General features: G+C 40.8%; 1 protein-coding gene across 2 annotated transcripts in view; it reads left to right on the top strand.

The window, feature by feature from the left end:
- Positions 1-12,131, top strand: part of HMGCLL1 (3-hydroxy-3-methylglutaryl-CoA lyase like 1) — a 175,473-nt gene that overhangs the window by 41,224 nt on the left and 122,118 nt on the right. For both annotated transcript variants that reach the window (XM_006728131.3, XM_031038022.2), the window contains exons 2-3: positions 9,619-9,699; positions 9,927-10,034. In XM_006728131.3, coding sequence (XP_006728194.2) covers positions 9,619-9,699; positions 9,927-10,034 — 189 coding nt within the window. The remainder of the gene's footprint in view (positions 1-9,618; positions 9,700-9,926; positions 10,035-12,131) is intronic.

Raw genomic sequence — 12,131 nt, 5'->3', positions numbered from 1 at the left:
CATATAAAAATATGTCAGGAAATTTCTACTGTGGATGGTGGTGTTCTCTTAGAGGGGAGAAAAAAAGCAGTATTTGTAGAGTGAATAGTAAGGAATCCTCTGTCACCATTAGGAGGGTTGATTGTATATATAGAAGCCACCCATATGTATTTTATGTATACATATAAAAATAAATACATGCACACACCCTATCAAGATTTCAGAGAAATCTCCATCAAAATATGCCTTCCACTTAATCTTACATAGGATTGAAAATGTGAGTAAAGCAGCCCATTTATGTCCTGCATAAAAGAATGGTTCATTATTTCTCAACCTTAAGCTCAATAGTTTGTGGTATATTTAATCTCATCCTAAAGAAAACTAGAAAAGGAGCCAGGGAACTTAGTTGGGTAACCTTAGAAAGTCACTTAATCTCTCTTTCAGCTCTGCCTACCTCACAGGGTAGCTTCACAGATGAAATGTAGATAGAAAAGTGCTTTGGAATAATACAGCAACATGTAAATGCAAGATAGTATTGCTTTTGTTTTCTATGAAAGTGAACCATTAGAAATTTGATGCCAAATGTGGGCATACAGTCAGCCATATAACATGGCTTTTTGAAAGCCTTGTTCTGGATAATACAGCTTTTGTTTTTCACTAGTATCCTCCACTACTCCACATTCAACAGGATACACTGAGCTCAGTAACATAGAACTTTTAATGCTATAAAAATAAATTCAGACTATAGGCCTGTTTAAAGACTATGTTGCCAACTTTTGCAGACTTTTTTTTTTTTTTTAACTCAATTCCTTGGAACATATAAGTCATTCATCAACTCTCATATATTCACTATAAAAAAAAAATGGCTGTTCCTTCACCACCCCCACTCCCAGAAGGTAGCATGCAGATCCCTGTGCCACTAAAGTATAAGCTTGTTATGGGCAGGAGTTTTTGTTTGTTTGGTTCATTTCCATATATCCAATAACTATAATAATGTTGCCGATATGTGTTGGATAAATGAGGAGTCAACCTTTTATGCATTTTAGATGTAAGCTCGTTTATTCATCCATTCATTCATTTAACAAACAGCATTCAAGTGTTTATATGTGTCCATTCTGAGGACTCTGAAGGGTTTTTTGTTTTGTTTTTGTTTTTTGTTTTAAGTGGGCTCTACACCCAGATTGGAGCCCAACATGGGGCTTGAACTCATGACTCTGAGATCAAGAGTCAGATGCTTAATTGACTGAGTCACCCAGGCACCCCTGATGACCGTGAAGGTTTATAATAAAAAATGGGAAATAGGCAAAGTGGTAATTACAGACCTTTTTAAGATAGTCTCTATAGGATCATAGAAATGAAATTACTGAATTCTCTTTGGGGAGGTCAGAAGAGTCTTGAGGACAAACTGAACCTTAGATAATGAATGAGAGTTTTTGTTGAGAACAATAACTGAGTATTAATTGAGGTAATAAGAATGTTGAGCAGCAATTCTTTATGGATCCCTTGCATTTCTGTATGACTGATTAGCACGGGACTGATTAACTTTCTTTCAAAATACTTTTTTAAGGTGTTTGTCTAGTAAACAACCTTGGGAAATAGAGTAGAAGACAGGCATGCTAACTGCCCGTTATGAAATACTGAGGTTCCCAAGCACAGCTCCTGTCATGCTCGGGGAACCAGTGTAAGGAAATGCTGATGCTCCGATGCTCTGACTACTGCTATTAATGTGAATAATAAAGCCTTTGTGTCTGATTCAAGAGTTGCATATCTTCTGCCAGCACCCATAACCTGTGGCAGGTTGCTTATTAGCTAGCATGTAGGGTACAGTCTTAGTCCTTCACAGGTTGTGACACTTTGTTAATGAGGATGAGATATAGAAGACGACATGACTTCTTGAATGAGGACTTTTCCAATGGATTAAAGGGATTTGAGGGAAGTCAATGGAAATTGGTAACAAACATACTGACCAGATTTTGTAGTCAATTGAGCAAAATACGGTCTTCTGTTTTATTGCATGTGAATGATGAGAAATTAGGAAGATGGTGGCCGTCTAGTTTCCAGAAAGCAGGTTCAAGGGCTAAGTGGTACTGTGGTTATGTTAACTTTCCTAGGGGCAGGGGAACTTCCTTGACCATCTGGCGGTCAGCCTCAGGTCCATCCATTGTAACAACTAGCACTAAGATGAACACTATGTGGGCTAAAAGTTCTTTTCCCTCTTTCCATCAATAGTTACGAGGAGTATAGAAGGAATAAATTTGGCCAACATTATGAAAAGAAACCAGGTGAATCATAAGAACTTTGATTAGTTCAGTTGGGAGTTGAGGGGGTGGGGTAAGTAATGCTTGTGATAGAGGAATAGCAGTAACTGGACCTTCTTACAGCTTAGCCAGTCCTGCACAAGGTCTCCAAGTCTCTGAGTCCTGGCTGCTATATAGAAACTTTGGCCCTCTTGGGGAGACTTGGCTAGGATAGACAAGCTCCTGTGAGGAGCCATAGATGAGTCAGTCATTGACTAGTATGGGGGACCCTACTCAGATTGTGTATATAGTGCTGAAAAGCAACATACTGGAGAATGAGAAGGGAGCCAAAGAATTCTAGATAAATTTTATAGTCAGCCTTGCCACTTTGCAGAACTCCCTTATCCAATATATTGTGACTGTATGAGGACTTAAGAACTGTTATTTTGATGACGGATCATGTGCAAGTCAAGCCCATGTCAGCCAGAGGGAACAAACCCCATTATCCTGCTGGAAACAAACACAGTTATGGATGCTGACTCCAGGGATTCCCCACGTTAAAATCCATGGTGTTGGTAATGATGATTTTGATGTGTAATGAGGGCTTTGTGTGGTTTCCAAACATTGCAAGTTCATTTGATTGAGCTGGTGAGGAGCTACTGTGCTACCCCAAATTGAAAGTAAATGTGCCTTACTGATTCGGAACTTATCTCTCCCTCTGTGCCCCCAGATCATTCCCAACCTTCCTCCTTCATCTGCTTTAAGGAAAAAGATGATTATTAGTGCATTGAGATCATCCATCTGAGTATGCTGAGGAACTTTGGGGAAAGGGAGCATTCAAACGTTTATGGCTGTCCTATAAAGGCATCAAAGTCTCGATCTTGCTCAGTCCCATGAGGATGAGGAGTCTTGTTTCAACTGATGGGATTTGGGCAGTGTTCACTATGGGAAAAGAGAACCAAAGTAACCTTTTGGGTGAGGCTATTGAGGCCAATACAGTGTACTGTTGTTAATTCCACATCTGAACATTTGGTAAAAATTTTAGTATATGTGCTGCCGAAGCGAGCACATTTGGTAAAAATTGATGTGTGATGTGATTGTAATTCTTGGTCCCATAAGTACCAGAGGGGATCATCTCAATTAGGAAGAGCTGCATGTGTCTATGACTGCTGATTTTGCAAATTGGAACTTCTGAAAAAGTCAGGCAACATCCACTTGGAGGTGCTGGTTAGGGTTTTGGATCCCTCACTGCCCTAACACAGCTACCAATTATCTTTTGAAAATCAAGTATTGTCTTGTTATTGAGCTCTTGTTGAAACTGGACACCTGAGGGATGGAGGCCTTCTGACTCCCTGTCCTATTTCCATTTTGGGAGATGAGCTTGGACGCAATGACTAGCAAGGTAGGACAATCTCAACAGGCCTCACTAATCAAATCAAAATGGTATATTCGAGGAAGTGGTCAGCCTGTCCCCAGCACAGTCTCAGCTTTACACAAAAAAAGTGGCAGTTGCTCTCTCCTGCCCACCCCACCGCCTGAAGCAGACACTAGTTCAGTGGTGTCCTTTTATTCAAAGTGCTTTTCCTGATGCCTTGGCCTGGTTGGATGATGATGTGGCTAAGCCAAGACCTGATGATGTCCACAGGGCTGCCACAGTTGTAAAACCTCTGTGGTAGCTGCACAGAACTAAAAATGGATGTGATCATTCCACCCACTCAGGAGAACTCAAGTCTGTTACCATTTTTTTTGCTGACTTTGGGGTTGTGGTCAGTGCCCTATCTTACTTGTCTGCCATTTGGACATCTACAGACTGATAAATCAAAGACACATGTTTGGGTGCTATGAATTGTGCTGATTGAATCACCTGAGGCCCATATTCTGCCAAGGCCCCCTGGAATCAAGCTGTTGATTGAGCCTCCATCACTGGAGTGTCATCATTGCTATCTGGACCCATCCTAGTAGTGAGCCTGGCAACATGTCCACCATCAAAAGATGGGCACCAAGTAAACAACTCTTAGTTTCTGGTACAGAGGCCTCTACTGCATAGGATTTATTCAGCTGATTGGGCCCAGGACACTTCAGAGGAGGGCTGAAGTCAACACTGCTGGTTGGCTTTATCCTACTACTTGTAGTTCTGTTAAGAGTATTTTTTTTTTTTTAAAGATTTTCTTTATTTATTTGACAGAGACACAGAGAGGGAACACAAGCAGGGGGAATGGGAGAAGCAGGCTTCCCACTGCACAGGGAACCCGATGCAGGGCTCGATCCCAGGACCCTGGGATCATGACCTGAGCCGAAGGCAGATGCTTAAAGACTGAGCCACCCAGGCACCCCAAGAGTATTCTTAATTAAATATCTTATGAGATCAACTGAACAGATTTGACCCCAGCCTTTGTTCATAATTGGAGGAGCCAACACAGTAGCCTACTAATTGTGAAAATTTGACATAAATCAAGATGGTATAAAAATGAAGAGTGGAGAGACACCTGGGTGGCTCAGTCGGCTAAGCATCTGCCTTCAGCTCAGGTCATGATCCCAGGGTCCTGGGATCGAGTCCCGCATTGGGCTCCCCGCTCAGCGGGAAGCCTGCTTCTCCCTCTGCCTCTGTCGCTCTCCCTGCTTGTACTCTCTGTCTCTTTATCTCACAAAGAAAATCTTAAAAAAGAATCTTAAAAAAAAAAATGAAGAGTGGATAGTATTGGGAAATAATTCTCCAGGTGTGTCTTGAATTTCTATATGTCTATAAGCAGAGTTACAAGTGTCTTGGTTCCAAACTATCTTTTCAAGAATTTTTATATTGGGAAGAGCTTTAAATGATAGAGTGTCTCCTTCTGGAGCAAAGGCTAAGGGTGCTTAAAATCTTAGAAGATAGAAGATACCATTTGCCTCTAAAGTAAAATGTAGGCATACTCATAGTCAGGTGTAGTAAACGTGATGTTTACCTCTATAGCCATGAAGAGACATGCTTATCACCCATTACCAAAGGTTCGGGTTCACTGTGCTTGGGATTCCTTTCTTGTAATGCAACCCATTGCTTGTGCAAGTGTCACCTTGTCGTTTTTACTTCTCCCTGTGGGAATTGGGGCTTGGGGACCCAGCACAAATCCTGATCCTCTGGCTACTGCTATTGCTGTAATAAGCTTTGTTTCTCTCACCAAGGAGTCTTGTGCAGCATCTTTGGCAGGCTCACTGGTTAGCTTACAGGTAGGCTAAAATTTCAGGCTCTTCCTCATTCTTCACAATTACTAATTATAAAGATACACCTTTAATCTAAATGGTCTAAGAGAGTTGACATTTATTTTTGTCCATATAAAGCATAAAATAATTGCTTATTATTGACATGGACTTCTTATTCAAGCAGTGATTCAGAGATGTAGGCTCCTTCATTTTTTTGTTTATTTGTTTGTTTTTGTTTTTGTCACGTTCAAGTTTGTCATACTCATCTGCATCAAGCTGGCTGCAGGGGAAGGTTGATGGGAATTTGTTCGGAAATAACTCTTAGGGGAGAAATGCAGGCCAGTCCTTTGTCCATGAAGAAGAGAAATGGGTTTGGTGGAAAGTCTCTCCCACAGACAAAAGGTATTTCCAACCAATAGAAACTTCATGTGTACAGACATGAAAGTATGGAAGACATGATTTTGGCATGGCTAAAATCAGAGGATGCATGAAGGAGAGTGTGGTAGAAGAGGAGAGGCTTGTCGTGAATCATTTCACCTTGGCTGATAGATCTCTCTGAAGGTGACTGCTGGATGTTGAAAGATTTTAAGGCTGGAAAAACAAGATTAGCAAAACTACTTAGGGAAGAAATAGCAACAGACTGGCTGAGGAAAAAAAAATGACAATTTTAATGAAGCCAGTGACAGAAGAGATTCACTAATAAAATCAACAGGTAATTATTGAACGCAGTCTAAGTGTTAGGCATTGTGCTCGGTGCTGGGTGCATGTCAAACTCAAACCAGTAATAAATGGACCACTTAGATATAAATGGTAAGAGAGAAGGTAAAGCATAGCATTTGGTGAAGTATCTGAGGAGAGGCACGAGGTGGGGGAAGTAAGGAGATCGGTTTTGAATCACTTCTATGTACTTGTACAGCATTTAGGTGGATTTTTTAGTAGGCATTGTTGATGTATAGCTACAGCTCCTTAGAGAAATCAGTACAGACATAGTAATGCCTAGAAAAAGACTAGAGATCACCAAAAGAGGGCTCTCACATCATACATACTCAGGTACGTGTTAATTGATTGATTTTATTTGCTATTAACAAGGGGAACTTGTTAACTCCTTGAGCTTACTGAACACATTTTAACTTTCTTCTGATTTCTCAGATACACTGGTAGAGGGAATACACTCCTGCCTAGAAAGACAAAAGAACAGCATTATATTCACGAAGAAATCTGAAATAATATCAACTGAGCACATATACTGCTTTTGTTATGGATGAGAGAGAGTCTGCATTGCGTGATGAAGGTCTCGGTCCTTGGATTCCCCACGGGCAGATTTAGGAGGGGATCAGTGCTCGAATAAAGACCACCAGAAGGAAAGTAGCAAGCACAAAGTAGTTTATTAAAGCGGAGGTGTACTCTCAAGGTGGGAGAGTGGGCATGTTCCATGAGGTGGAAGCAGCCCCTAGGTTGTTTATGGATTGGATATTATTGGGTCTCTCTGATCTGGGAGGAGCTGTGAAGTGCATTGGGGTGGTCTCTAATGGAGGCTGCTTCCGGTCATTTGGGGAACTCCTCCCACAAGTTGGAAAGGGGAATTTTGGATCCTACAAGGTTCATACTATGAATCATCATGCCAGCCTTTCTCCATCCCGGAGGGCTGTACCTACATTGCAAATGCAATATAATGTGTGTAGAGATTACCCTGGGGCAGAGGTGGAAGAGGAGAGGGCATGTTCCGCACCTCTTTGGTCTGTCAGCCTTAAGTCTCAGAAACCACGAGGTCAGGATGTGGTGCTCCTGGGCTTTTAATATGTAGCTTATTTGTCACCATCCTTGTCTCCAGTTCATGTCTCTATCATTCCCCTTCAAGGACTTGGGACTCTGCCTCGTGGTGTTCCCTCCAGTGCTCATTTCCAGCTTCTACCTAACACTTTGACTGAAATGGCTGTATTGGTTGGGGGTTCAGACTTTCATTTTTTTCAGATTGTTACTTCTGCTAGCTACAGCAATGTTGCAAAAGAGGGTTTTGAGTTCTTCAGTTGCATTCAGCATATTGTTATACCTTAAAAAACACTATGTTCCTTGTGGTGGTTAAAAAATTGCTGTTTAATAAGGATGTCCTTAGCCATGTATGCTTCAAGCTAATTGCTGTTGCAAGTGCAGTTTCAGGAAACAGTCCACGATAATGAAACAATCCGTGATAAGCTTAAGATTGGCCAGTTTTGTTTTTCGTTTCTGCAGTCTTAGGGCTAGAGGTGACAGCAAAGAAGAGTGAACGTCTCTTAGTTACTCCACTTTCCCCTGCCATCTGTCATTCAGTGCCTGCTTGCAATTATGACCACTGAACTTTGACATGGTTTCTTGCTTGCCATCCGGAACTGAGCTTAAAGCTGAAGAGCTCCATAACCCCATGCTTCCTCTCTCAACTCTACACCCTTCCAGCTGCATGGATTCCAATGCTCAGAAGGAGTAGAAATGAGAATTCTTTTCCTTTGTGGTTAATTTTTGCTTATTGCATTGCCCAATTTCATGGCAATGTAAAGCATTCGTAGCAGGGATCATCTGGGTTCTTTTCTTGAGTGAGTTGGCACAGAAAGCCAATAAGATGACATATTGGATATGGACCCTAAAGGGGCCAGGGGGCATTTTTCTGTGTCCTAGAAACAGACTGGGTCCTGCATCCAAACTAGCCACTTCACCAGTGTATGTTGATGATTGCCACAAGGAAAGAGAGGGACAATATACATTGGTTAGCCCACATTCATGATTCCTGTTAAAAGGCAAGATGAAAACCACTCTGAAGTACAGGTCCTGCTGATTTTGATTGATTCTATCAGCTATCCATTGAAGAAACTGATGATAGTTACCCTCACTTAACATGGCTCAGAGATACCAGGAGATCATTCTAATTTTAACTGCAATATGATGTTTAGAAAGGCTGTTCCTATTTTTCCTGCATTAAACTAATGTCTTTCTAAATATGATGTGTCCATAGTACTTGGTTTAGGGCCAGAGGTTCCAGAGTCCAGACCTGGACCAGATCTGCCATTCCAGATTTGGGCAAAAGATAGAACAGACTGTTACACTGGGCTTAAAGCTAGGTGTTCCCAGTGGAGTTTTGAGGGTTTAGGTCCCAGTGGAGGGGCTCTATCCTTCTGGAAGCTGTGTGTATAGGTGCTGGTTGTGCTGTGTGACACAGAAAATCAACAGCATACGTTTTCCCCTGCCTCAGCATCCTGGGCACATGACAGAAAACCAAAACCACGTTCCTCAAGTTCAAGGTATGGAGTGTGGCATCTTTACGACTGTGCTCAGTACAAGTCTGTTAACACAAAGATACAATTTTATTTTTTTTTTATTTTTTTTTTTTTTACAATTTTTTTTTATTCTTATGTTAATCCCCATACATTACATCATTAGTTCTAGATGATACAATTTTATTTTTATTATTTTTTTATTACTTATTTATTTTTTAAAGATTTTATTTATTTATTTGACAGAGAGAGACACAGCGAGAGAGGGAACACAAGCAGGGGGAGGGGGAGAGGGAGAAGCAGGCTTCCCGCGGAGCAGGGAGCCCGATGCGGGGCTCGATCCCAGGACCCTGGGATCATGACCTGAGCTGAAGGCAGACGCTTAACGACTGAGCCACCCAGGCGCCCCTTATTTTTATTTTTTAAGATTTATTTTAGAGAGCTTGAGGAAGAGAGTGAGTGAGCATAAGTGGGAGGGGCAGAGGGAGGGAGATTCCCAAGAGTCTGTGCTGAGCGTGGAGCCGGACACGGGGCTTGATCTCATGACCCTGAGATCATGACCTGAGCTGAAACCAACAGTCAGACACTTAACTGACTGAGCCACCCAGGTGCCCCAAAAGATACAATTTTTAAACTAATTGTAACGATGGTAAATTTATCATCATGTGTGCAATTACTCAACAAGTTTGCTTTTTAGATCCTGAGTATGTTACCTTTCCCACAGTTATACTTTAAAAAATCATCTTTTCAATTGTAATCATAATTAGACTGAATGTCATTGAGCTAGAAGGAAAAAATGACTTCATGTTGCCAATGATATAAACTTGATATTTGGATTGTAGCATTGTATCGATTTCTTACCATTTTAGCTTTCTGGGGTGAGAACTTTATTTAACAAAGTGTAATTGTTTGACTTTTCAAAAAAGCAAGTTTGATGTTCTAACAGTTAACCTGTTTTTCTTGCCTTGTATTTTCCATTTCAGGAAACATCCCAGTTATCTGGATTCCCTCAGTATGTTAAAATAGTGGAAGTTGGACCTAGGGATGGATTGCAGAATGAAAAGGTAGTTTGATATTAGTTTTACACAGTTTATTTCAAATGCTAAATCATAATATTAAGATTCTAAAGACTTACATGGGTTTTATAGATTACATGATTATGTTTGTTCTCAATTGCTATTGAATTTATGCATCTTAAATACAATTTGCTTTTGTTAGGAAGTAATTTTCTATTTATGCTTCAATAGACTCTATACAAATTACTTATAAAATAATTTTAATGCTTTCATAGGTTATAGTTCCTACAGATATAAAAATTGAATTTATCAATCAACTTTCCCAAACTGGCTTGTCTGTAATAGAAGTGACCAGCTTTGTGTCCTCCAGATGGGTACCACAGGTATGTAAATCTGTAATTCCTTAACTGAATCTTTAATTAAACTTTTCCAAGATTTAGCAAATATGTGTGATATAAATTGTGATATTAACCTGACATTATTACTGATTTGCTATAATTTTACAAAATATTAGCCCATCACTGAGACATGATTAAAGAAAAACCCCTATCATGAAACATCTTCTAAAAAATTATTTGGAACTCTATCCTAAGCCTACCTGACTGTATGCTCCAATATAATGAGTAGATAAGGCACTTAAATAGCAATTTAGGAGCCTGCCATCCACTTACTATTTTACTGACCTCGTGAACAATCTGAATACCTTCAGATGCTTCAGTTTTTTTGTCTTTTAGAATGGAGAGGGAACAGGGGAGGGGCTGAGGGAGAGAGAATCTTAAGCAGGATCCACACTCAGCATGGGGCCAACACAGGGCTTGATCTCATGACCCTGAGATCACGACCTCAGCCAAAATCAAGAGTCAGTTTCTTAGTCAACTGACCCACCCAGGCACCCCTACTCTTTGCCTTTTTTTTTTTTTTTTTTAGCACTTAGATTTGCTAGAGAAATCTATCTGCCTATCATACACAAGGTAAAGGGAGCTGTCTAGAATCTTCTCTCTCTTTTTTAAAAGATTATTTATTTTAGAGAGAGAGAGAAAGAGAGAGCATGAGTGGGAGGGGCAGAGGCAGAGGGAGAGCAGACTCCATGCTAAGTATGGAGCCAGACTCGGGGCTTGATCTCAAGACCCTGAGATCATGACCTGAGCCAAAACCAAGAGTCGGATGCTTAACCAGCTGCACCACCCAGGTGCCCCTAGAATCTTCTCTTAAAAGAGGATAGAGCTTTACCTAGAGTTGACAGGCAGGTGGCAGCAATCATCACTTCTGAGACTTGGCTCTGGTCTTTGAAACGTGATTAGTGATTAGTAACCATTAAGTCCCTTTTCCTTCACTATCTAATACATGTTCTCATTCCTTGGATCCTTCTATCTCTCCCAAGCACTTAACTTCACTGATTACTTTCTCATCCCATTCCTTTGGTGCTGTTATTCTCAATAATCCTCCTTCATTTACACTCCCATTTGCTCTTTTTTTCTGTCATTTCATTACAAGTTTAAGGTTCCCCTAACATTCTGCCTTCAGTCATTTTCTCTGTGCTGTCTCCTTTGCCTATTCTTCCAACGTCAACAGTCACCTTAAAAGGATGACATATCTGTACTTCTGGTCCTGGCTTCTCTGATAAGCTTCAGCTGGATGTGCCACCAGTGTACCTCAAGCTCAGGTGGGTCAAAATCAAACTCCTTTCTGACCACCCTGCTTTATATAAATAGCTCATCAGTTCTCTTTGGAGTCCTGGACTTCAGTACTCAAAGATCTCTCTTCCATATCTAGTCAGTTACTGACACAAAAATTATTTTTCCTCAGCATAGCCTACATATGTATTTTCTTTTCAGTCCTATTGGTAACATTAGTAAAGCACACCCTTATTAGCCAATTATTGTGGTAGTCACTTAAATGATATTCATAAGATCTATTTCTCCTTTCCTTTTATATTTTGCCTGTTGCTTCTAAAATCTCCCAGAAATAACAGCCTTCTAAGTTCTTTATGTTTTTTTAAAGATTTTATTTATTTGAGAGAGAGTGAGAGAGCAGGGGCAAGTGGGAGGAGGTGCAAAGGTAGAGGGAGAAGCAGATTCCCTGCTGAGCACAGAGCCCGACATGGGTCTCGATCCCAGGACCTTGAGGTCATGTCCTGAGCCAAAGTCAGACACTTAGCTGACTGAGCCACCCAGGTGCCCCTCTAAGTTCTTCAGAGATTACCTTCTCCCCATTAAGAGAGTCTGGAAACTAGTCTGGTAGTCCAGGTCCTCTATACCTTAGCCTCTTCTTTCATTTCCAGCCTTAACTCTATTTCTCTACTTCATTTTGCTGAAGGTTCTGCCAAACCAAACTGCTGCTTGTTCCCTAATTACAAGTCCTGACTCTGTATCTAGATAGCACCTTACGTGTCCTTGCTTATGTAGATCTCAATTTCTGCATTGCTCTGCAGTTACAATAGGATGATGTAAAAAGGCTTAAAACAGTGAAGCCTTTTAATT

The sequence above is a fragment of the Leptonychotes weddellii genome, chromosome 8 (assembly GCF_054177405.1).
Source record: "Leptonychotes weddellii isolate Sample4059 chromosome 8, ASM5417740v2, whole genome shotgun sequence".
Taxonomy (NCBI): Eukaryota; Metazoa; Chordata; class Mammalia; order Carnivora; family Phocidae; genus Leptonychotes; species Leptonychotes weddellii.
Note: the sequence above shows the minus strand (reverse complement) of the source record. Positions and strands in the feature narration are given on the sequence as shown.